Source organism: Ursus americanus, chromosome 7, assembly GCF_024610735.1.
Source record: "Ursus americanus isolate L20-20 chromosome 7, mUrsAme1.1.p, whole genome shotgun sequence".
In the NCBI taxonomy this organism is placed as follows: domain Eukaryota; kingdom Metazoa; phylum Chordata; class Mammalia; order Carnivora; family Ursidae; genus Ursus; species Ursus americanus.
In genome coordinates, this window is record NC_142133.1 from 62634427 (window position 1) to 62660881 (window position 26455).

The 26455-nt window shown below is 51.6% G+C and overlaps 1 protein-coding gene across 1 annotated transcript; it reads right to left on the bottom strand.

Annotated features, from left to right (window-relative positions):
- Positions 1–201: 201 nt before the first annotated feature.
- Positions 202–25400, bottom strand: LBH (LBH regulator of Wnt signaling pathway). The gene is made up of 3 exons (XM_045809143.2): positions 25157–25400; positions 22393–22495; positions 202–2790 (listed from the first exon to the last, which is right to left on the bottom strand). The coding sequence occupies exons 1-3, from the start codon at positions 25180–25182 to the stop codon at positions 2602–2604; spliced, it is 318 nt and encodes a 105-aa protein (XP_045665099.1). The 5' UTR covers positions 25183–25400; the 3' UTR covers positions 202–2601.
- Between the last annotated feature and the right edge of the window lie 1055 nt (positions 25401–26455).

The following is a 26455-nucleotide window of genomic DNA, read 5'->3' on the forward strand; positions in this document are numbered from 1 at the left end:
GACACAGAAGGGAAGGTTGCTTTCCTGCAGCCGGGTGACAAAAACCACAGATGGGCTCACCCTGGAAGGGCCAACATGCAAGATACATATGGAACCTCACTTGCAACTCCTCCTGACTCAGCCTCCCATGCAAGTTGCATCTCGGTGCTGTGCTCCACCAGTTCCAGTGGAGGGGGAAGGAAGAAGGAAACCAGACCAGAGTGGAAAGCATTTTCAAACTTTATTTACAACTGTCACAGTGACAAAAAGTAGTTTGGAAAAAAAAAATGCTAGTTTCTCCCTGAGCCTCAAAAAAGAACAGATAGAAGTTACAGGAGGTTCATCTTACAACAGGCATTTTTACTGAAATACTAGGGTTGGGGTTTTTGTTTTTTAATACGATCAGTTAGAAATACACACAAGTTACTTAAAAAAAAAAAAAATAGGAGGCCAGACAGGAGCTCAGCCACTTGTCCAAGAGTGGCTGGGTCCCTCCAACAGGATCACTGCTGCAGGTCCTGACCCGAGTTGTCAGCCCCCGGCCTGCCCAGACTCCAAATGGTCATACAAAGGTGTCTAGCGACCAGCAAAATAATAAGTCACCCCCATAAACACACATATACACAAAGTAGATTTGTTATGCAGTTTACAAGCACGTTCCCATCACACGGCAAGACCAGGACAGATGAGAGGGACACAAACACAGGATTTTAAAAGGCAAGACCCCATCCACAAAGGGAGGCAGGTGCGGGATGAGAAATGCTGCTGCGCGGGAATGAGGAAGGAGGGAGGATTCTCTGCAGCCCACAGAACCCGCGGGAGCACAAGACTGACGCCCTGGCTATGCAGGCTGCAGGCCTCACCCATTCCCAAGGAGCTGGAAGAAGTTATTGCCATCAATGTGTGTAACACAAGCAGACAACACGGGAGGAGGGAGCGGGGGAGGAGGGGTGAGCGTCAGCTTCCCCGGGCCAAGTCCTGCTGAGATGTCAACTGCACACCCTCATCCTCCTGTCCCAGCTCCCCAGAACCACACTAACCTTGAGGTATTAAATACAGCTCTATACACAAGTCCCAAACTGGGGTCAACCCAGACCCACTGGAGAGCTGCCAGGGTACCTCTGCTGGCCCAGAGCAGCCTCCGGGAGGATCGTGAGCTCACCTGTTGGCCACACACTCGTGCTGTGAGCTAGAGAAGGTCTGAAGAGTGTGTCCCGCAACCTGCTGCTCCAGATGGTTCTTCACTGTAAGAAGCTCTAAGTCCAAGGCTAGCTTTCTCGTGCAACTGCGCCCTTGCAGGGGACAGGTGGGAGGAAGGGAGGGATGAGGACCAATGCTCGGTGCTCCCTCACCATGCCATCCACCCACCTGTGTCCAGAACACAAGGAGAAGCCCGGGGATCTCATGACACCTTCAGTTTCAAACTTGGTCCCCAGGGTGTTGCATGAGAGCCCTGTTACCCCCGTCTGATAGTTCCCAGATCTGGGACCTCCATTAAAGCTCACCTCCCCAACAAGAAACAGAAGAGTCTCCTCTTCTCTCCACTCAACTCCCACCAGAAAAATGGGCCAGGAGCCCACACTGAAGTGGGTACCAACGCTGGTCAGGCTGGGGACCACCTCTGCCCGACTGCTCTGCCCCGGGGCTGCAGAGGGGATGCTAAGGAGAAGGAGGGCCAGCCTGGTAGAGCCAGAGCTCCATGCCTCTGCTCAGAACACAGCAAGCCTGGGGGAGCAGGGGGGAGGGATCTTCGTGTCTGAGCGTCCACCTCAGTCCTCCCACGAGGGTGGGAAGTGCTCCCGCTACTCCCAAAGGGCTGGGGGAGGGCAAAAGGATAATCAGGAGAGAGAAGCTCAAGAGTGCTGCCTCTTAAGAAAACCTCCAGATTACTGGCGGGTCTGTGAACCAGCCACAGCTGGAGCAGAGGGTAGAGGAGAAGCAGGGTGGAGGCGGTGCAGGGAGTCCTTCTTTCCCACGCTTGCCTCCAGCCGGCTTTGCAGGCGGCCAGTTTCTACTGCTCTTCTTTCCCAGCCTCCCATGAACAGACCAACACAGCTGAAGTAAAAGCAAAGGCCAGTGGTGGGCAGGACTAGAGAGAGATGAACGCGTCGTTTTCTGACGCCCCAGCAGCCGCTGGCGGGCAACTTCCTGGCTGCACTCCTCTGCTCGATGCTTCCTTTCAAACGTGTGTTTTCTCTTCCGTCTCCTATCTCCTGTTTGTTCTCTTACCCTGAATGTTCCTTGCTCGCGATGCACATCCCCCGTCCCCCCACCCCCCCAGCCCACTGGAATCCCACCGCTGCCTCTGGCCTGCACGGGTTCAGATACCGATCTCGAAGACACACCACTTCCCCGCACCCCCCACCCCTGCTCTAAGCAGCTTCCTTTCTCAGAAGGCCTTGCAAATTGTCGCAGAGGGCTCCACTGCCCAGCACATTTCAAAAAAAGAAAAAAGAAAAGAAAAGAAAACCAACTCGGTGATTTGCAGGTGCAAAACGGAAGCCATCATTTGACATGTTCCGAACTATGGTGGCTCACTCCCTTCTTCCATCACAATGGGAAAGAACACAGTTCAGGGACAGATGCCGTCTGCTGTGGCCCCCGAGGGAGTCGACAGGGACTCTATTGCTCCTTGTTGTCTTTCTCTGTCTCTTCACAGTTGTCCTGCTCATCCTCCTGGACCAAGAACTCCTCGGGGGGCCACCGGAGCTCCCCGCTCTCCACCTCGCCCTCTGTGGGCTCCACCACGATGGAGGGCAGGCGGTCCTTGAGCTTGCAGCAACGGTCGAAGTCCGACGGGTCGGGGAAGATCTGAAAGAAAAGCAGAGAGAGTCCCCGGTCACCTGCAGTACAGGGAAAGAGAAACCAAGTTCCTTGCACCTGCACGTGGAGAACTGAGCCCCACTGAGGGCCAGCACCCGGGCCGGGCTCTCGGGACTCCGGGAGGGAGCCCTAAGGCGGGAGCCAGGGAACACATTCTGGGGCCACCCAGGAAACTGTCCCTCAGGGGACCTTAATCCTGAAGCTGCAAGTTTTCAGGGCCGTGCCTCTAAATTTGTGTCGTTGCTCTGTTCGCACCTTTTGTCTTTCATTTGCAGCTAAAAGAACTTAAAATCATGTGATCCACAGGAAGCCACACCTGCCCACAGCCAGCACGTTACCCTTGCAGCCCAAAGCAGGCCATGGGCACCTTAGCACTGACTGCTTCCCAGGGTAACGATCCGCGCCCAGTAGGCGCCCGCTCCCAGGTGCTCCACACACATCGTTTTGAACCAACAGGCTCATGCCGAAAAACAGGTGTTGCTAATACTACCTTAAAGACTCTCAGGTCTGAAGAAGGAGGTGGCCCAAACCATACAGCCTGCAAATGAGTGGTGGAGGAATGAGATTCAAACTCAGGTCCGTTTGAGCCCCGGGCCCATGCCCCAATAACACCCCGCCCTTCCCACAGATGGGTCTTGATCTCACTGCCACTATAAAGTCAAGGCCACATCAGGGTTGATCAGGGACATTTGCTGGCGTGGCCCCCGTCACAGGCAAGCCACGAACAGAATTCCAGGCTCCTTTTTCACCTGTCAGGGCTCTTGGCTCCTTGACAGTTCCACCCCAGAAGTCTTTTCAGAGTCCTGTCAATGAGGCTTCTTTTTTTAAGGCCTACTGTGTGTCCTGCCCAGAGCTGGGAGAAACCCCACACTGGGCCATAAAATCAAGGACCGTGAAGGGCTCTGCGGACTCCCTGTGCACACACTGCCCTGTGACTACAGCTGACCCAATTCTTGGCCCAGCAGCTTAAGTACTTAATCCGACGACGGGCTCCTGGTCCCTAGCCATCCACAGCCCTCGGTGACACACCCGAGAGCCGGAGAGAGGAGCCTCTGTCTGGGACACCGAGGCTCACAGAACACAGACACTGAGAGCCACGTGGGGCCTTCATGGCCACCTCTTCCAATCTCCATTTGGTAGATGAGCAAACCAAGGGCCGGAGGGGCAAGAAACTGGCTCAAGGTCACACAGCTTAATGGCAAGAGAAAGGAAAGCAAAATCGGGAGTGGGTGGAGATGCACATTTGCAGAGAGGCTGGGCACTGCCTGAGACAGGCACAGGTCAAGATAGGCGCACAGCAGCAGGCGAGTGTCCTATATTCTCAGGAGGGGGGAGAAATGCTCTCCTACAGACTCAGGCCTTCCCAGCTCCTGTGGTGCCCAATCTCACTGCACCCCAGCCCCGAGCAGTGCTGGTTCAGTCACAGACCACGTCCCAGGCCACGTCCCAGGCTACGTGGGGCTTTCGGGAACCATGGGCCTCAACAAAACCTCCCCAATCCCTGCAGACAAGTGATTATTAACCATTTATCCAATAAAGCCCTATTGCTGGGGATTAAGCCTTAAGCCAGCTGCACAACCAGGCATCATTAAAGACTTAACAGGCTCATAAAAAGTATGGTAATGGCAGCCAGGAGGAAAACAAGCCAGAGGAGGGGCTAGACTAGTTGGGGCTAACGGAGGCATGGGGAGAGCGACCCCCACTCCAGGCTTTCTCGTCCTGATGCAGCCGACCCCGCAGTTCCGCCCTGGGACTGTGCTGTCTGATGTGCTGAGCAGGGAGAGGGGCAAGTCATCTACTTGGGCCCCTCCTCACTGCTCCTCAGTGGAGCTGGAGCCCCTCTATGGGGGTGAAACCCAGGTGCCTTCCACGCACGGGCTTTGGGAGTGAGCAAGGGGAAACCCAGCAAGTGGAAAGCACACTACAGTTTGCAAAGCTCTTTCAGCCATCACCTCATTTAGGCCTGACCATGCCCGAGGAGCAGTGAGATCCTGGGCTCTGACCGACACCTGTAAGAGCCAGGATTCAAACCTGGACCTGCTGTTTTCAGGGCCTGTGCCTTTTGAAAAGTGAATGGATGGCCATTTTACAGACTGAAAACTGACCAGGGAGGGTGGACAAGACTGTGGGCTTCAGCTGCCTGTCCAGCGTAGGTGCCAGGATGAACTCTGGGCATCTCGGTCTAGAAGATGAGCTTCCCTGTCTAGACAGTTGTTCTAAATCTTCAGGACCGAGACAGAGCTATGAAATATCAAAAGGAGATGGACACCTGGCTCAGCGCAAACCTGGGCCCTGCCTCTACCCTCTGACCCACCCGTGACATCCCATCAACTGGATTCCAACTATGATCACCGGAGCCAAGGAAGAGCATTGGCTGGGCAGAATCTCAATCTTCACAACAATCCTATTAAGTATAGAAGGGGAAACTGAAGCACAGAGAAAGCAAGTGACTTACTCAAGGCCACACAGCTAGGAAGTGGCTGAACGGGGACCTGAACTCAGACCTGTAGGACTTCAAATGAGGTGTTCATCTGATAACATTCTGTAGAGCCACAGACCCCAGATGCTGTGTCCTTGATGTCACTTCTGTAACCCCGATCAAGTCCTCTCAACTGCCTGTGACTCAGTTTCTCCTTTTAAAAAGCAAAGCGACTTTCGTGTCTCACTAGATGGGTACAAGTTCTTGGCAAACACAGAGATGATAAAATGCTTTGAGGACATATGCTGAATTAAAATGGAAATGTCCTCTTTGGAGCTGTTTCAACAGGAGGACAGTATGTATTCAACCTCCAAGCAAGAGGCAATACTCACATGGTAATTAAAATAACTCCAAACAATGCCTTTCATACCAGGAGTTGCCCAATTAAGTCTTTAAGTCCTTGGGGAAGTCTGAGCATTGAACTTCTGATACTGCTCAGTTGCCAGAGCACTTTGCTCCCTGCATTGCTCAAAGCAGGTGCCATTAAAAAAATTTTTTTCCTTTACAAAGCCTGCTCACTGCACTTAAAAAAAATCACTATAATAATCCCACCTTTCCATCAAAGATTTTATTTTTTTATCAAATAATGCCAATTTATGCCTCTGAAAATTGTAGCTCTCTCCAAAGACAGACAACGCGCACCCCGAGCCGGTCAGCCGCTCATTTCTTCACATGCAGACAGTGAGCCTTGCAAAGTGTCGCTGAGTCTTCTGCCAGCACAATCTTATCTCCAACAGCTGCTTAAAAGGCTGACCCTATGGAGGTTGAGATTTTTCCACTAAGTCATGCCTTTTAATCATCTAGACAGCAGAAAAATGAGAGGTTGCAACTGCAGTGTGACGGGGTAGGGAAGGCAGTGGAAAAAAGGACTCAAGTAGGACTTGCCAAGCACATGACAGGTAGGGCTGGGGCGGCAGGCCAGCCTGCCATGCTGTTTGCCTGCAGGACCTGGCAGGGAATCAAGAACTGCCCCTGCTCCAAAGAGAAACTGCTTCTGGTTAAACCTCTTACTCCAGTGTGCCCCTGCATTCTGGACTGGGGAAGGGGGAAAAAAAAATCCCTCTACAGCAAAGACTCCTCTCCAAGAGGTCCAGAAAGGAAGATAAGAGGCTCTGAGAAGCATTTCCGACCCTAACCCCCCCAGAGGGCAGGGCAGATCTAGAAGCATCCATCCCCAGCTGTGACTCTCTCAGCCCTGCCCTGCCCTCCTTCTGCCAACACCGGGCTCCACATCCAGCTATCCAGCTGTCACACTTGGCTGCCAGGGCTGATGGCTCGGATGAAACTCATAGACACCCAGTTTCCTTCCTTTGCAAATGGAGTGAAGTCTTGAAGATCACACGCCCCGCCCCGGCTGGGTCCCACATGTCCCACGGTGTAGGAACGGCAGGCATGCAAACATGGTGCTCGTGACTCTTACAGAGGACACTTCTGCAGCGGCATCCTTTGCCAGGTGGCCTCTAATCCCAACAGGCCCTGACATTTTGGGAACTCACATGGGTTCACTTGAAAGGTCAAGGGAGCTTTAGGACCTTCGATGAGGAAGGAATGGTCTGTGAGATGAACTGTGGATGCCAATACACTGGCATTTCTGGCTCTGTGGATTACGGCTGTCCTTTAGAACTTTCTGTGATAGTGGAAATGTTCTCTAGCTGCACAAGCAATAGCCAGTGGCCACATATGGCTATTGAGCACTTGAAATGAGGCTAAATTTTCTCTAACTTTTATTAATGCACATTTATCTGATATATGTAAATATAATATAAATTTAAATGTAAATAGTAGCGTGTGGCTAGGGGCCGCTGCATTGGACAGCGCAAACACAATGAGTTAAATATGACGACCGTGAGAACAGGGTTGTCCAGGAAAATGGTCAGGAGGTTTGGCTGATGGGCCAACACGGGCAGCCTCACAGCAGAGATGTCTGGGGTTGGGGGACGAGGAATTAGTCAGAAGCCTTTTTGCTTAAGTGTAAGAGTTGCTGGTCAGTCAGCTCCCATTTCACCCATGGAGGGGGCACTGAAAGGTAATATCAGATCTCCAAAGGCCTGAAATTTGGGGGCCTAGCTATCAACTGTCTACCTCTAAGCCAGGTGACCTAAACCTCGCTGCCCCTGCGGTGGGGAGAGAAGAGAGATGTCTGGCACCTGGGATGGAAAATGTGAGCAATTCTGGTTGGAGCAGCCCTGCCCTGAGTGCACGCATCCCTCAGCCCTCATTCCTGACAAACAACTCGGGCTGGCCACAAAGAGGGCGGAGGGCTCAGCAAAGAGCTGAGAGATGCTAATAGGGAAAGTGGACACCGGCGGGAGCAGGAGATGAAAGGGGGCGAACTGGACACACAAAGGGCTGATTACCAGCTCTGCAAGCTGAGACCTCCGGAGCGTGGGCCTCTCGCTCCTCTTTGCCGGGCTCTAACAGAAGGATGAGGTGTGCTGCGGTGGGGTGGAGAGGGGAGGTAGGGCAGAGGGCCTGAGGTGAATAACCAGGCAGTCCCCAAGGCACTGAGAGGGGATCTGCCCCTGCACACAAAACCAAGCCCTGAGCTTCTCCCGTCTGGTTCCAGAGGGGAAATAATCAGTCTCAAACCTGCAATGGAAACTCGCCACGCCCACTGGTGGTAGACCAGGAGTCTGAAAGATTGGGCTTTTACTTTGCCCCCGTGTCTTATTATCTCTGTGACCTTGCTCAAGTCATTTTAACTTCACCAAGCTTCCATTGCCTCCTGAGTGAAACGAGGAACGGATTTCTACTTTATAGGGTTGTTGGAAGGATTACATGCTGCTGCGTGTCGAGCACCAGCACAGTACCCAAGGGGCTCAAAGCCGTGGTGGCCCATATCTCTCCTGTCTTCATCTACAGACTGGGATTAATGTTAATTCCCATCTTATAGGGCTTTGGAGAGAATCAAACACAGGTATGTGTGAACATGCTCTTTACACTTTAAATTCCTAACGATGGTTCTTATTAGGTAAAACTGGGGTCCCCAAGGAGCGTTTAGAGTGAGGGACTAAAAAGTCAACAGTCCCAATGGCTTGGGCCAGGAGCAAGTGAGCAGCACTCCTGGGCTTGCACTCAACAATTCTCCACCAGGTTCTTTGGAGAAATGGGTTTGACTTCATCACTTCTCTGCCGGTATTTCTGTTTTTCCAGGGCACAGGTTAGGCCAGGTGGAACAAAAGCCACTGTCTTGTCCAGATGCTGGTCTTCAGTGGAAGCCCCTGCAGCTAGCGATCTGCCCATTACGCACCTCCACACCCCCGCCCCCCAGCCCACTGCAGGGGCCTGCTGCCCGGGCCATCAGACCCCTCCTGCCCCTCAGCTTCCCAAAGTCTGGGTTTCTTATTTTTCCTGCAGAGCAACAATGGATTGGCCTTGTGTGTTTATTCCTTCCTAGGAGGGGCTGGTTTCTAACAATGGGCAGATCTCTACCAGCATCCTGCTCTGCCAAGGGCTGAACGAATGAGCAGCAGCTAAGCCAAAGCCAAAGCCACCCTGCTTTTGTCCCCAAACAGTGTGTGAAGGCAGGGAGTATGTATGTTCTTCAAAATACGTGCCTCCTGCTATTTCATCATCATCATCGTCATCATTGCTATTTGCATTTTCCTGACTTTTCAAAGTGAAATGTGGTTAGTAAGAACAGAAAGAATTAGAGCAAATGGCAGAGTAGCTCCTAACCGGATTCAGGGAGGAAGCAGTCTCATCTCCAGTCTGATGCCAGTCACCTCATTCTCCATCCTGGGCGCTCTCACTCTGCTTAAATCCCCCCGGCCTGGGGCTCTGGAATATTCACCCCACCCTCTCCTACCCCTCTCTGGTGTCTCTAATCCTAGAGGAGACTTGAGGAGAGATTTAAGGCTTTGTAACAACTGTTGGATCTCCTTCCTTTGGATTAAAGATGCTTAAGCCTCCAGCCCTGAAACTTAAAAGAAAAGGATATCCTCTAGATAAACACCATCCTTCATAAATATCTCTCAAACACACACCCGTCCTGCAGGTCAAGAGTTCCGAATTCCAATTAATTAGCACTAATTGCTACTGATAACTCTGGGCCCAGTGAGCTGATGGGGCTTTTGGAAGGTTAAAGAACATTTCTCAAAGCTCTCCCGGACAGTGAGAGAAAGAGTGCAGTTACCTGGGATAGATGATTTCAAATACCCACATCCTATTGACTATATTACCATTGTCCTTTAGAAAGAAGACATGTTTCCCAGTCACCTTGGGGCCTCTGGGGTTGTCATCCTCCTCCACTGGTTCTAGCCAAATGTCCCACAGCCATACCTCCTCTCTCTCAGAAAGCGCAGAATGGCACAGCTGCCATTTCCAACCATTCTCTCATCTTTTGTTTTGGAGACAAAAATCTCAAATGTTTGGCCTAGACCCACAGCCTTCCCAACCTTGTCTGGAGTCCCCTTCCTGACCCCTACCACGTGGCTTCCAAACACATCCCTGCATGGAAACACTCTTTCAAGTCTCTGAGGACTCCCTTACAGCCCTGCCCCTTGGCCTTTGCTCGGCTTTCACTCACCACCACCTCTGCAGCACACCACCAGGCCGCCCAGCCTGCGTCAGGCTTCACAGTCTCTCCTGATTCTTATGCCCCTGCCCTGGCTCATCCCACCCGTCTACCTTCATCTCCCCGTGCCCTTCCTCAACGAGGCAACATCCTGGGCTCTTCTTCAGATTCAGCTTCCTGGCTTCACCTGTCCATCACAGGCAGAGGATTCCCCAATCTACAGCTGCTCTTCCCCTTCCCACCTTCCGTGAATCACATCTCCACTTGGATGACATCCGTCATCTCTAACTCACCTTGTCCCAAAGTGGAGTCATCAGCTAATAGACCCATTTTTCTTTAAGTCAAAAACATTTTTTCCCCTCCCAAATAGGAAGCCTTGCTTGATCGTAAGTGCTATAAAAGAGGCCTGGAGATTTTAGTTGGTCAGAACTGCAGTTTTGATGCTACGACACTAAAACGAATAGGGCTGTATTCCTAGAAGCTGTCTACACTAGCAGGGAGGCGATGGCCCTGCTGTTCTCTGATCAGACATATTCTTTGTTTGGTCTACAGTAACGTTCTCCAAGCTCAGATCCCAAGGTCCTTTCATGCAAGAAGTGTCCACAGAGTTAAAATACTTCCTTAATAATACGAATATGTTATTTGCCTCTCTCCCTGTGTTGACACTCCCACGATGGCATCGCAGCACTGGGGGGTGACACTGCTGGCACCTTGGCAAGAATGAATGAATGCAGCAGCAGCAAACTGTACTTGTGGTCATTACATTCTTTACCACCTCACACTCACAATAAAAAAAAAAAAAGACCTAATATCCTTGATAAAGCAGTCAAAATGAGTTTTTATTCAATATTGACTCTTAAGTACATGTTGTTTTAGTACCGTACGTGATAAAGTGGAAAGCCAGCAGACAGCACTCTGCTGCATCTCACGGTGCAACGGTCATCTCGAGAAAAGCACTCGCGTGACGGAGTTACCAGCTGAACTAGCCACTTTTCCCGGGGAGCACTGTTTTTACTTGAAAACGTGACTACCCAACAAACCACGGTTGTTTTGACTTGGGTGTTCGGGGGACACGTCCTCAAAAGTGAACAAAACAAGCACGTCACTTCGTGGAAAATGACTAACAGTATTTGTTCCCAATGATAAAAATCAAACTTTCTAGCATAGATCGTATCAGCCACCGTTAACTGGTCTGCTCCCTAACGCTTGAAGGCCTTCTGATGAGACTGGTAAAGACATGAATACATGTGACTTTCTGACGTTTTATGATGCGATTGTCCGTATTTGATCTGTCTTACTCAGTGCATGCGTATGTTCCAAATGGTCAACGCACCACATTACAAACCAACGTGGGAAAGAGACATTGGAAGTGCCAGACAGACTGCTGGATTTGGATGGAAGAGCACAGAAACCTCGTTGATAAGGTTTCTGATGCCACACTGCTGCCGACATTTAAGAAACGACCACTTGTTGAGTGTTGGCGAAATAGCAAAGAAAAAGAACTGGATACGGCTAGGAAGAGATTTCTTCCTTTTCTTAACTTTTCTCACAGGTCTTGCATCGGCCAGGCTGTCTTCACTTACTTCAACCCACACGTATGGCAACAAACTGAATGCCGAAGCAGATACGAGAGTCCAGCCATTTTCTATTAAGCCAGATATTAAACAGATTTGCAAAAAAAAAAATGTGAAACAATGCCTTTCTTCTCACTAAACTTTGGTTTGGGTTTGGTTTTGTAAACGTATTTATCTTTATTAAAAACTGTTATTTATATTAACATGCAATGGTTTTACTGTTATTTTAAAGGAATTAAAACATGAAAATTTTAAACACTCCGTTTTGATATCAAAGGACATAACAAAATAAACAAATATCGGGGGGGGAGTCCTAAATTATTTTTAAGAATGTGAAAGGGGCTGAGATCAAAACACTTGAGAACAGCTGGCCTAGAGAAAAAAACACCCGCCATAGGATGACTACATTAAGTCAAGGTTGAAGGAAGGTATGTTTTAAAATTGGAAAAGATTTGAGGGGAACATAAAATTGCTTTCGAACAGCTAGAAGGCTGACATGAAGAAAAGAGCAGATTTTTTAAACTCCAGTGAGTGGGTCTAGGATCAGGATGGAGGATTTCGCCTCATTATACAACATTCTAACAAAAATGATAGAATCCGCTCTCTCCCCTATAGATGCGGAAATTGAGGCCAAAAGACGTGATGTGAGTTTCCTGAGGTGACAGAGGTAGGAGAAAAGCCAAGATGAGAAACCAGTTATCCAGATTCGCAGCCCGTAATCCCATGTGCTGAGAGGTTACATGTAAAGAACACCTAAGTGGCCCGATGCCACACTGCTGTCACGCGCATTCCCATATCTGAGATCCTCTAGGGCCAGTGGGAGTGCACCTGTTTGTCCACTCTCTAAAAGAATTTGGAAAACTCCGTGTCCTTCCACATGTTTTTAAACTGATATCTAAAACTTCTGGTATATTACAAACATTAACATTTTAAAATAAAACTTTTATACCATTCTTTTACGCAATGCCTTATAAATACCAAAGCAACTTGGTATATCAACCATCCCCCATTAAAAAACCCCTAAACAGAGCGCCTGGGTGGCTGACTCAGTTAAGCGTCTGCCTTCGGGCCAGGTCCTGATCCCAGGGCCCTGGGATCAAGTCCCACATCAGGTTCCCTGCTCCTTGGGGAGTCTGCTTCTCCCTCTGCCCCGCCCCACACTCGTTCTCTCTCTATCTCTCAAATAAATAAAATCTTTAATAAAAAAATTAAAAACTCATAAACAAGCTCTAAAATTGTATTCTTTTCTCTGCTTGAAACTGTATCTCCACCCTACTGTTCCATAGAATTTTAACGTAAGTTTTTAGTCATTAGCTTTTTTCATACTTCTCTGCAATAAAGAGATGTATTTATGTACATAAATGGACAGTTACTATTTTTATGTCAAATGACCCTAAGGCCTGTTAGCAACAACGACAACAACAACAACAAATCTGGATTGGCTCGTGGCAGCTACGTAACTGATCAATGAACATACCCCAAGTCATTGTTACACACATAGGTAATCTTTCTTGTTGGTGTCTTAATGGGACAGGTAGGCGGGATTAATGGAGCTTCTTAGGCAGTAACATTTCCAATGGTCCATTTGTTTGATGCCCCTATGGTTTCTACACCCTGGGGAAAGTCACCTTAAAAGACTCAGGAGGGCAAGAAGCAGGTCCTTCTCTTACAAAGGGGGAGGAGGGCAAGCTCGACAGGAAGGTAGGACAGGAAGGTAGGCGAAGAAACTGGTGAAGCCCCGCTTCAGGAAATGCGAATTTTAGAAAAGCAACAACAAGGAAGCCCAAGACGGGGGCGGGGAACGAGGTGTCCCGAAAATGCTCTCTGCTGTCACATCCCTTGGGAAGTTTCCATGAACCCCAGGGGCGACTATCCTCTGGTTCTAACACTTTGTTAAAACATCAAGCGGTATATACACGGAGCATTATTAAGAAGTAATTTGGCAGGAGAACCTCTAATATTCGGCTGCCAAGGACAACAGCCAGGAAGGATCCTAAGGCTTCAAGTGCCTCATGTGAGGGGCAAATGAGCAAAGAAATACGGAAATCGTGATTTAGTGCCAGCTGATCTTTAAGAATGCTTTCACCTAAGAGGATACAAGAGTCGAAGAAAAGAAATTGCTTCATGGTAACGATCGTGACCCAGCCTCAGGAAGCTGGACACCACGGTAAGGACTCCTCCATTCCCACGTACACAGTACGGCTCAATTACCTTTTTCCTTGACTCGTTTAAAACATATAAAAATGAAACTCTGTATCGCTACATAGATGGAAAACTAGTATTGTTTGTCATAGGTAGTAACCATAAAAATATACCACCATTACTAAAGTGTGTGTAACACCTGAACTGACTTTGTAAACCGCCGGGAGCCTGTGGACCCTACTGGAACATTGGCTTGGGCTGTTTACTTGTTACAAAGAACCTGGGGCTTGCACAGTTGTTGGGTAAAAGGCCCCTGAGCTCTAGGGGCCCAAAACTTCTGTTATGTTCAGATCTACTTCAAAGAGCCCAGTCCCTCCTGGATTCCAGGGAAGCAATATTTCTAAACCATGACTGTTGCACAAGCCAGACCTGGAACCCCAGAAGATCAAGATGGCTTAGGGGACTCCATGTGCATCTGTCTAAACTTCATGGGTGTCCAGGCAGAGGTGACTTCACTGGTCTTCCTCAAGGTCGCATGGTGCTCCAATGTCATTAACAGAATAAAGGAGACAAGTAGGGCAATCGCTGACCCATACGCACCTGCAATCCAGACTGTGTCATTATACCCACGAAGGGACAAAAACATGATCACCAGCTATTTTGCAATGCTGGCTAAATGCTGCCTGAACATCATTAGTTGTTATCCTCTCTGCTCAAAATAAGCAGTTAACAAACCGGAAGACATGTACAACATCTCCTAAACGCTCTGAAATAAACCAAACACCTTTCTGACTCTAGCCACAGCACTCTCTCACGATCTCATCTCTGTAGCTTTCACGCCCCTGAAATTCTATGTGCTGGAGCTCTCCATGCCAGGAACTGCTACTGGGTAAAGTCTTCTGTTTATTTTCTGTCTTTAAGGTAATATATAATCAGGAGGCTTAATGATGTTGAATCTCTTTGAATTAGTCTTTGTATTTCCAAGAATTTATTCCAAGGAAAGAAATCAGGTCTGCGCAGAGATTTATGTAAAACGATGCTCAGAGCAGTGTTCTTTTGTAGTAACAAAACATGCCACAACCTAAATATTCAAATTCATGTAACAAAATGAAATGCCTTTTTACAAAGAAAGACAAATGGACATGGTCACAAAATTATACTCAGTGGGAAAAAAATTCACTAGTGCACATATTTATCCCAATTTTATTTTTGTAAACATAAATGCATACAAAATACTAGAGGTAAACATACCACAATGTTTCAGTGATAGAAATATGGGTGGGTTTTATTGTATTTTAAATTTTTCTAAATTTTTGAAAGGAGGAAGTATTACCTTTACAGTTATAACACACACACACTCACACACCTAACAACTTTTGGCTTCGATACTCTGTCCTAAGACTCTACTCTGAAGAAATTGTATCAACTGTGGACGAAGACTGACATACAAAGTTATATATAAATTATCACATTATGTGTAAGTGGAAACATGTACACGATGAAACAGTTTTCAGCAACTGGAGAATGGTCAGAAGAATCATGTGGCAACTTCAGGACCTCCTACTGAACACTCATGAAAAATGCTAACTTTGAAGCATTTTTAAGAGAAGTTGAAATGATGCGATGCTGATGACTTATACGCCGTTAAGTAAAAAAAGCAGAACAGAACTCTGTGATTGTGGCTTTGTGAAAATATTAAGTGCACTGGAAAAGGGAAAAGATGCTAAAATGTGCACGCCATGACTTGGGCATGGTGAGATTATGGTGATTTAAAAAACAAAAAGGTTAAAGAAAATTACAGTTCCAGCATGGGCAGAGGTTACTTTTAAACTTTGAGAAATAAGCCTGAGAACAATGAAATATATACTTTATCAGTGAAGATATGCAATTACTGGAAAGGGGGAAAAGGAAGAGAAAATTTTCCTATCATCTCAACACTCCAGTCTACAACAACCCCTATGAACATTCCACGGGCTGCCCTTTGGTCATGAGTGAGTGTGTGTTGTGTGTGTACATGTGTGCACGTGCTTGCACGTGTGGGTGTTCACGTGAGTGTCTGCAAGTGTGTGTGTGTATAGGAGTCTTAGCAGGCACCTCGGGCTCTGTCTGCAGAGATCAGAGGCTGAGCTCAGCGCTGCCCGCACACCTTGGGCTAAGAGTGACCCTACTAAATTAGACCTTGTACACAGGGCAGTGTCTGGAAAAAACATTCAGGAATTTGGGAAAGTCAAGGATGCTTCTCAAATCCCGGGTGGACGAGTATTCTACAAAGTAAAGACGGGAGGCGAGTTCAAGGTGTACTATTAACTCTGTGTAGGAACCACCTTCAGATTCCAGTTAGGATAAGGTCAGACCTAGAAGCCAACCACCTCTGAATTGAGACTGGTGAATGCCCTTCGTGCTCAGGCCAATTCTGCTTTGGGTGAGAGATCCAGAACCCTCCTTCCCACTGGCTGAGAAGCAAGGAGTCAATGCTGCTTCGGCTAAATACCTGGGTACCTCTTCTCTACAGTTTACCTAAAAAAGGAGCTTCTGACATGCAAGGCAGCTAATTCCAGCGTCAGACGGCCAAAGGCGCTCCCAAATTCAAAATGCGACCTGAACAATAGATTGGAGAAACTTCTGGCGAATTTTAGGGTTTTTTTCCAAGACAGGTCTGTGCAATAAGGGGCCTCCCCCAGCTGAGGAATGAAGCAGCAGAGACAGGACCTGATCTGCTCATCAAGAATTCTCCTGGGGTGGGCTCAGGGACAAGGGAAGGGCAGGTGGTGAGGCCAGTGGTGGCAGAGGTGGTCCACCATCTCTGAGCTGGAAAGGAGCGAACGCCTGACAACTCTGAGCCCCATGTGAGTGAGGGCCTGTTTTCAGAGTCTCTGTGGATTATTTCAGGACTTGAACCTGAAAGATCATTTCAGGACATTCACTAGACACCCAGGAATAGCTCTTGGCTCCGGTCACAAGATTCGCCACCGAAACGCATCCCTTTCCCCAACGGTACAATCCTCCTCTCTGTTCAGCTTGGAAGACTGGGCTGATGTCAAGAAGATGCTGATCCTGTAAGAATCCATGCTGTGGGCTGGCCACGGTAGAGGGCTAGTTCTCGGGGCGGGAGAGGGAGAAGGGAAGGGTCCCATCGATCACTCAGCACTCACTGTGCAGCTCCGGGCAGGACGCGGGGCTGGCGTTGCAGGGACGGAGAGCAGACTAAGTCACAGCCCCGGCTCCGGGCAGAGAGACACACCGCCACTGAGGAGGCGTCAGGCCTAACACAGGCCCTTTGAGAGAAGGCTGGGCTGCTCCGTTCTAGCATGCAACACATTGGCCACGAAAGTGAAGAAAGCTTGTTCTCTCCCTGGCCCTGCCACAGACTCACTGTTGTGACCACGGCATGTGCGCTGGGGTGGGGGTGGGGGTGTTCCCCAGCGGGACAATTCCGGCCTTCTGCAGGCCCTCACCCCGGGGGCATTCCAAAACAGTGAACACGATGTTTGTGTCAAGGCTTTGGGCCTAAGAAGGAAGGTGCCGGGTCCCCCGTACAAAGTAGAGTTGATCTGCACAACGTAGGCACTGACTCAAAAAGAGGCAGCGTGTGTAGACACAAACCCGCTCAGAAACAAGGCGCTCCCTGGGCTTTGGCCCCAGGTGGCCCGAACTGCCTGTTTTTTTTTTTTTTTTAAAGATTGTATTTATTTATTTGAAAGAGAGAGAGCCAGCCAGCGAGAGAGGGAACACAAGCAGGGGGAGTGGGAGAGGGAGAAGCAGGCTTCCTGCGGAGCAGGGAGCCCGATGTAGGGCTCGATCCCAGGACTCTGAGACCACGCCCTGAGCCGGAGGCAAACGCTTATCGACTGAGCCACCCAGGCGCCCCCCGAACTGCCTGCTTTGCCTCACATTATTACCAGTTGTAGCAAGGAGGGAGCAGAGTGGAGGGGGCGGGGAGAGGAGAAAGAAAACTTGCTGTGATTCCAGTAACATGTCGTGTCCATAGCTGGACATGTCCTGCCAAACGCTCTGCAACTTTAGCTTTATTTTCCCCCAGGGACAACTGAGGCTTTTTAAGTCCGGTGTTGTGAAAGATCATTTCCTAGTGACCACGGGACTTCCGCGAGGCCGTGCAGCAGGGCCTCCGCAACTCTTGAGAATGTGTGGGGTACCACACCTGGGAGTCACCACGAGGAGGAAGGGACAGAGGCAGTGGCCGGGTTCCACCTGGAATGGCCTCCTGAGCAGGGCTTGTGGGGGACAGAGGCAGGGACCATGAGGAGCTTGAAACTCTCTGAGGGCTGAACCCGGGGAAGAAGCTCAACCCATTATGTATTTATTTCAACACGTGCACTTGCACAGGTGGGAACACACAGGGGAGCCAGGCTCAGGGGCTGTTTCTAAAGTAAGCTCCACCTTCTCCAGAGAAGGCTTCTGAACCGCTGCCTGACTTCAGACGTTAACCCGAGCCTGTTCACTGAGACAGGACTTGCTGCTCCTGATAACGGGAGGCAGTGGGAGGGAGGTGGGGGGAGTCCGTTGCTGTTGGGTCCTGCAGATAGAGGAGACTGGGAGATGCCATCCAGGGAGAGGCGAGCTCTCAGCCAGACTGAGGCTTACCCCCCCCCCTCGCCCCCGTCCTGAATGCCAAGCTACAACTCAGGCTCTCAGGCTGCAAGAAGCAAACGACAGAACTGTGGCAAGAGGTCAGCCCCCCCCAACTTTCCCTCCTCCCTGTGGTGCAAAAGCCAGGCTCTCCCTCCCTCTGGTCTTAGGAAGGGAAGGGGAGGATGCAGGGAAGTCCTGAGCTCTGCGGATCAAAGGGAAGGCACAGGACACGGAAGACTGCGGTGTGTGAAGAGCGAGCTCCTTCTGGTTTACAGCGCATCCTCCCCGGCTTCCCTGAGGAGAGCCCGCTGCCTGTCGGACTGCTGGATGGATGTCAAGTGCTAGGAGTACGTGACCGAGAACAGCAGCGGGAATACAAGGGGAGCCAGTCAGAGACATGAGAGCTGATCAGAGAGGAATTAAAGAGCCCAGGGAAGGACAGAGCTATCAGATCTTGGTCCAGATGCTAGAGAAGGGGCAATTTTAAATGAAAACCAAGGAGCCATCTCTCTAGAACTTAGTGAGGGCAGTAAGACTGAAGAAGCCTCAGCATGCCATGCCGGGGGCAAGTCAGGCAGCAAGGCCAGAATCCCGAGAGCCCTTGCGTCGGGGCAATGCCAGTGTCCACAGACAAATGCTCAGGACCCTTCCCCATGCAGGACCCAGGCCAGGTCAGCTGTGGCATGAAAGGAGACCCCGTCAGACCAGCATTCCGAAGTGCTACACGCTTACAGCCCCTGCAGCCAAGAGAGGGCCCCTCGAGGCAGCCGATGACCTGCTCCCTAGGGTTGGGGCAAGTAAGAAGGTGTAGGCGGCAGACATTCCGGTGCCACGGGTGGGGCACTGTGCAAGGCCCATGGATGCAGTGAGGCCAGGCAGCTGCAGCCATCGGGGACCTAAACGTCCTCATGGGGACCCTCCCACTCAGTCCCCATGAACCGGCTGCTCCCTGCAGCCTGCCTAGAATGTACTCACACTTTCGAGTAACCATTTACTCACCCGCCCAGCAAGCTGCCATAATTCATGCCAAGTGGGCAGGCAGACATGGAGTTCCCGTACCGAGCAGACTCTCGGTAAGATGCAACAAGGCGCTGCCTCTGTAGGTTTTTACAGACGCTCACAAAACGACACTAACTCCTACGCACGGAAGGTAGGGCTTACCTGAATTTTTCAGGGGATAAAGATATTTATCCGAAGCCTTGGTAGGCATGAGCTCAGGAGACCCTTTAAAAACCCTAAGTAGAAGTGAAGACGGCTAGCTTTCGGACCAAACCTCACCGAAACCACCACCACTCACTTGGCACCTGCTATGGAAAGGCCTGGAGCCAGCGTGCAGCTTGGGCTGGGGAGGCTGATGGGCACAAAGAGGGAAAGAAGGCATCCCCTGCCCTCGGAGACTTGGGCAGGACCCATAGCCTCAAAGCGCCAGGCAGCACCGTTTCACGGCACAAATGCCACAGGTGTGGAAAGAAGAAAGAGGTCACATCTGGGGCAGAGAAATTAGGAAAGCTTCATTCTCGGGTAGGTCTGGAAGGTGGGAGAATGATTGACGAAGTCCAGCATGCCTATCTATTTTACGACCTTGTCTCAAGGTCAAATCACAAGCCTGAGATTCTATTTCATCTGCCAAGTCGGGATTGATGTCTCCTTCCCACTTTCAGTTCCTTGGAAAAGCAGGGCCTGGTAAAAGCCATGTACTATTATTACCCTCAGGAAGGATGCCAAGAACAGAGTTCTGAGATGTCCCGCCCCAGATCAGAGCCCAGCCTGAGCATGCACAGCGGACAGGCTTCGCCAGTGCAGTCCCAGCCAGTCCCCAGAGCTCTGGTGGGAATGTGTTTAATTGCATGACACTAGCTCTGAATAGGCCCAGAGGATATTGGTCGTATGACAACTGTCAGATCAGCTGGCTGCAGAGCCCTGCAGCTGGCATAAACGGCGGCAGGCCAGGGGGGTATCTGGGCGTGCAAGAAAACACGATTAGAGATGGAGGTGCTCTCTCAGTCTTAATATTCTTCCAGCGCCCAGCCCCAGTCTGACCAGCCAAGCCTTCTCGTGGCCATCTGTACCTGGACTGACCATGGCTTTGCGTCGCTGCCTCAGACTGCCTGTATTCCAGGCATTATGCCCATGTTGCTTTCCCATGGGAGCCCTGGGCCCTCTATAGAGCACCCACCACAGCACAGTGCATACAGCAAGTACATACAGCAAGTGCCCAGGAAAATGATGCTCTCTCCTTTCTCTTCCTCAGGCAATCAGATTACCTTTCTGAAAGCTGATGACAAGAGTGCTTTGAAGTTCCAGGTAAGATACTTTGGAAGTGGACAGTGCCCCCCCATCCCCAGGCAGCAGGAACAGATTTCCTGAGGGGCAGTGGGAACCAGGCTGTCAGGCCAGCACCACTAGGAGAGAGTTAGGGCCCTTTCTTCAGGCGGCATCATGACATCTTGGGAGCCCAGAGGCGATATGATTTTCCACCAGCCGCTGCAAGCCCAATTCAGCCTTCCTCCCCCAGCGCTGCAGCCCGATCTGCCCCCTTCACCTGTCCCCTTCACCTGTCCCGGCCCTCGTTCCAGCAGGGCGGCCCGAGGGTGGAGACAGCAGCCCTGTAGGATGTGGCCCCCTCGATCCTGGGACATGTTCAAAGGAGAATATAAAAAGCGTACACAAGACCTACTGATGACTGTGTCTGGAAGGGTTCTGCGATGGAACGCTAAACCCAGAGCTGAGAGAAAAATCTCACCTGTAACCACAAAGAGATTCGGTCTGATTCAGTGCCTTGGAAACTGGTATCCAAAAACACCCTTGCTGGTGGGCCAGGAAAGTTCTACCCTCCCACAGACTGTGGGGCCTTTGATGGTCCCTCTCAGACCCACTCTGGGGGTGGAGGGTAGAAAACCAACCAGGAAAGGGTATTCCCCCTCACTTCCCTCACCGCCTCAGGCTACATGAATACTTCTTTCCAGCTGGCTAAAGGGGCTTGGCCAGACCCTGGCGCCCAACAAAGGGACCTTCTTGAGCCTCCCAGTCTGAGGGGACTCTGCTGTCACCTACCAAGTTACCTTACACGAACTTAGCTTTCATCTCGGCTCTCTGATCAACCCCTCCCCCATCACATGCCCGCAGCTCTCTATTTGTTTCTTCCTTTACAGAATAAATGCCCTGGAATGGTTCTACAGAACGACTACCAGCCCGAGCAAGTCTGGAGTCTCCGCAAGAACCAGCTCGAGGGACAGACCCATGACATATCAGAAGATCAAGGCTTTGGAGTTTGGGGGTACTACAGTCTGAGCCTGTTTCTTCATCCGTTAAACGGAGCAGGAATTCCCGCCTCAGAGCTACGGTCAAGAGTCCATGAGGAACATCTGTAAAGTGCACGGCTCGGAGCAGACGTTCAGTTCTATCTGCCCAATGCGCCCATCACACCCCACGCATCCTCCCAGGCCAAGCACCGCAGGCGCACAACTTCCCTAGCTCCAAGGTCTTCCCTGAAAAATAGACTCCTTCCTCTCCCACATGTCATAACCTCGGAACTCTCCTTGGAAATAGGACAACAGCTCCGGACCCCAGAGACCCCGAGATGCCGCGCAGCCAGCTGGGGGCAGCAGGCGAGTGCCTAGCCGCTGAGCAAGGTCACTGCGGGAACAATCTGAAGGTCACACCCAGGGCACTTTTTGAGGGCCTCGTGTATTCTGGATCCTTCACGCAGGATGATCTCTAATCTAGGTGCCACGAATCACATCCCTGAGATAGCTTGCCTTTGGGGAAAGGTCTCCTCAGTTCTAAGCACTTTGCACATTAACTCTGTTGGCCTCCGTGGGTCAACCATCCACCTGACACAGATGCCCCTGCACCAGATCCCCTTTCCCCACAAGCTACCCTTCACGGGGATGTTTCCACTGCCCAAGGCATGGCTGTGAAGGCAAGTGCTGGTCTACACTGACTGCACAAATCACGTCTCCCCTTGCTGCTGCGAATGTGAGAGTCCACAGCAGCCACGATGGCTAATGAATGACATCGGCTCATGCCTGCTGACCCTTTACTGTGTCCCGGGCACCGTGAACGCCTTCTACACAGCATCTCATCAGTCAAACCTTTACCACAATCCTCTGAGGGAAGGACTACTGTTGCCCCGTTTTACAGATCAAGAAATTGAGGCTTACTGGCATGAGGGGACTTCCCCAAGGTCACAGAGCTGTTCCAAGTGGCACTGGGACGCAGAACCACATCTGCCTCCAACCCCAGCAAAAAGTCTCTGAAGAGCCAGAAGGAACCCAGGATGGACTCACCTGGTAGGAAAGGCCATCCTTTCTGGGGTTGAGACCAATCTCCTCCATGGATGGGGTGTTCATCATTACTTCAGTCATCTCGGCAGATCTCAGATAGTCGGGGCTGCCAAGAAACCCAGACCAAAAGTCAACAAACACACGCACTTTCACATTCCTATCCTTGGTGCTTTCTGCTGTTAGGTCAGGGGACTGTCTGGAGGCAGGACGAGAGGTGTTCAAAACAGAACTCACAGAAAAACAAGCTCACACCCTGAGGAAGTGCCTTACAAGCCCGGGGCATCAGGGCTCTCAACCCCAATCAACAAAGCCTGAAACAGCCTGAAAACTTCTCGGGCAAACCTCTCTTCTCTCCTCTCCTGTGCAAGTCCCCACTGGCACAGAGCAACTCTGGATTTTCTTTTAAGTGACAGAACTAGAAAAAACCAAATCAGTAGGTAGCTGAGTCCATCTGTCTATATTAAAACCAATTCAACCCATCTCTAGGGGAACTGCATATTATTATTATTACATAAAGATAACAGGTCAACCTCAGGGAAACCAAGTCCAATAATGCTGCCTTCCCAAATTCCTCTCTTTCTCTCTCTCTGGTGTTCCTTTTTGCAAAATGTCCCACTTAAAGCCCCAAGGGGTCAGCTTTCTGCAAGCTTCACATCTGCCATCCAACCCCCTTCTTTAGTCCAGCCACAGCAGCTGCAAGCTCACAGCTTGAAAAACATCCCCTGGATTAAAAGCCTTAAGGATGCCCGGACTCTGATTGCAAAGGAAATTTCCAGAGGGGCCAAGCTGGCCCACCAATGGCTGACATGTGAAAGTGCTTTGTACTCTGTAAGCAGGATACAAATGTTCCATTATCCTCACACAAAAAACAGGCACATACAGGGTCCCGAATGCATAATGCCAAATAGTACATACCAAAGTCGGTGTACTCCCTACACGACACCCAGTATTTTCCCCATCATGCCTTTACACACAGTTACCAAAGGGGGGGGCGAGGCTTTAGACAGACTGCATCTAAGGAGACAGAGGTTTCCTTAGATTCTTCTTCATCTCACGATTACTACACAGAGTAGATCTCATGATTACTACACAGAGTAGATCTCATGATTACTACACAGAGTAGATCTCATGATTACTACACAGAGTAGAAACAGCACTGGATTTGGAAACAGAAGCATTAGGTCCGGTCCAAGCTCTGCCACTCAAAACCTGTGTGATCTCACAAGTAATATAACCTCTCTGAGCCGCAGGTGCCCTGTTTCTAACCATGATACTAATGCATGTATCACAGTTACGCTAAATGGCTCATCTCTGGCGTGGAAAAACCACTGCAAGCTATAAAGTGCTCATCAACTATAAAATAATTCCCAATTGTTTTATTTCCCTTAATTTCTCAGGGGATAATAACCCTGACGGGCCCTAACACCCACCTTGGCAAGTTTTGAGTGGCCAGGCACACAGAGCCTCCAGTAGCCTTCTAAGTCTCACCCACATGGCACCTGGCTGCTGGCACACCAGGGAGGTGGGAGGGAAGGGACGCCCCTAAGGAGGGGGTACGCAAGCCTCACGGGTGGGGGAATTTTTACTTTGTTCTGAGAGTTCATTTCTCTAAACAGAGCCAGGGTGGGGGAGGAGAGACAGAAGATGCTGGGCTTCCGGGCAAGGGTTAGGGTCAGGAAGGGGGGACTCCAAAGGCAGATTCATCCCGGGTCACGGAAAGGCTGCTGCTGACCCCCGAAGAAACGGGCCAGAAGAGTGCCCACGGGGCTCTCGCCAGGCTCTTCGCCTGGTGTAGGGGCGCTCGCTCCTCGCTCCGGGCTGTGGCGCGGGCCCCAAAAGTTGATGTGAGAAGCATGAACTTTCCGGTTCCTGGGCTGAGCAGGACGGCGCGGAGCTGGAACCCGCGGGTCCGGCCCGCCGCGCCCGCACCTGAGGGCGCCCTCCCGCGCCGCCAGTGTTCCCCCCCACCCCCCCGCCACGGCCGCTCCTCCTCTTCCCGGGCGCAGGAAGGAAGCGGCAGCCGGGGGCCTCGCTCCGCAACCAGCGAACGCCCGCGGTGCATCCCTCCCGGCCCAGATCCCGGGTCCGTGCGAACGTCCTCCGCCCCCGGCCCGGCCCCGGATTCTTCCAGCCCCGCCGGCGAGGGCGGCTCCCCGGCCCCATAAAGGCGCATCGGGTTTTACGGGTAATGGAGAGGAATGAGATCGAGAGGGTGCAGCGTGTGCTGGAGCTGCTGCTTGTGGCTTTAATCGGGTTCCGTGTGGGGAGAGCGTTTTTCCCCACCCTTCGAAGGTCTGCAAAAGCCGCCGCTGCACCAGCTCAGCCCCGCTGCCGCCGGCCTCGACGCCGAGACTTGCATGCAAACAAAAAGAAAAAGGGGAGGGACCGGGGGAGAGCAGGAGCCCCCTGCGCCAGCCCGGGCGCGTGCCTCCTGCAGCCCTCCGCATTGGGGGTTTTATTAGCGGGATTCAGGCTTGATCCCTGGTTCTCCCCCCACCCCACCAGCAGCACTTACACACCCTCCCAGCCTTCACTTAAGTGAGGGCTTCGAGTTCACTCCCTTTGTCTGGACGCTCTCGGCACCACTTCCCCCCCCCACCCCCACCTTTGCAACCTTGACGTTGACTCCTGCACGGGCTGGGGCGGCGGGTGAGTGCCGGCGTCAGGGCCGCCTGCTGCCCTCGCACCCGAGCCCGCAGGAGCAGGCGCCCGGGCCCCGCAGCCATGGCCGCGAGACGGATGCCCGCCGAGGGCGCAGGATACTCACCAGTGAATGGGGAAATATACAGACATGAAGTCCTAGGGGAGGCTGACCCACGCCCTTGTGATTTAAAAACGGTCACTGCGTCCCGAGTAAGGATGTCAGGGGCGCAGACAGGCGCGGCAGGCGGCGGAGTGCGGGCACTAGGCGTTCGCCGGTCCGCCTTCCGGAGACAGCCCCACTGCCAGCTGCGTCGGCAGAGCGCACGGAGCTCTCGGTTCTCCACCGAGCTCGCGGCCCCACAAAGAGCCCGGGAAGCTGTATTTATAGGGGCGGGGGCGGGACTCGGCCGCGGGAGTCCCCGCCCCCCTCTCGCCCACTCCTGGAATAACGTCACCAAAATCATGAATGGCTTCAGCGCTCGCAACTCCTGCGGGCGGCGGCTCGGGGGCGCGCTCGGCTCAGCTCCCCGAAGGCCGTGGTTTGTTTCCAACCGGTCTCCCTCCCCAAGACTCACACACGCAGACATGCGCGTGGACACACGCGAGCGCGCGCACACACGCACGCACCAGTTCAATGTCAACGCCGCTTCCTGGCGATAAACCCGCCCGCGTCCGCGGCCCGCTCCTTGCACACACCTCTGGGCACTCGGGGCGGAGGATCGTGGGCTTGAGGAGGGCGCTGGACCCGCTCCGGACGTGACCGCTCGGCAGCCGCGCTGCGCGGTAGGAGGGCGCCATCCCTCGACCCTGGATGCCTGGCGCCGGCGTCCTCCTTTGCACCCTCTCGCCGCCCCCAGCCCATAACTCTGGACCCCTCTTCAGCGTTCATCCCCCAAACCAGGCCTCGCCCGTGACACCTCGATCGCTGCGCCCGAGGCGCGTCCCTTCCATCTCCCGCAAGCTGCGTGGAAATTCGAGCACCGCTAAAAAAAAGAGGCGGTGGAAAGGAGGGAGGGGAGTGCGAAGCTGGGGAGACCCAATGCCCATGGGGGTCGCGTTAGCTTAGAAGGGGCTGGTCTGCAGCTCGCAGATCCGTGGAGGGTTTTATTTGTGTGAGAAAGGATGTGGTGTCGTCGTAGGGTTTTTCCATTGGACACCTACACAACGGCGGCGCGGGCCAGGGGGTGAGGGTGCTCACCGCACAAGCACACGCCACTAGCCTTGGCTCCGGATCTGCTGCAAGGAGAAGAAACAAAGAGCTTTGGCCAAACCCCTCCCACACTGCCCAGGAATTACAACTCCAAGGGTCTGTCCAGGTGGTCAGGCTTCGCAGCCCCCAGAGCCAGGGTGGGAGTCTGCCCCTCTGTGGCTGGAGCGCGTTGCTTCACACCTCTGCTTCAAAAACTCCTGTAAATGGCTTTAC

Coding starts and splice junctions, on each gene's coding strand:
- LBH (XM_045809143.2), bottom strand. CDS start 25,182: ATGTCTGTATATTTCCCCATTCACTG. Junction 22,496..25,156: donor GTATATTTCCCCATTCACTG/GTGAGTATCCTG, acceptor GTTTCTTGGCAG/CCCCGACTATCTGAGATCTG. Junction 2,791..22,392: donor AGGATGGCCTTTCCTACCAG/GTGAGTCCATCC, acceptor CTTTTCTTTCAG/ATCTTCCCCGACCCGTCGGA.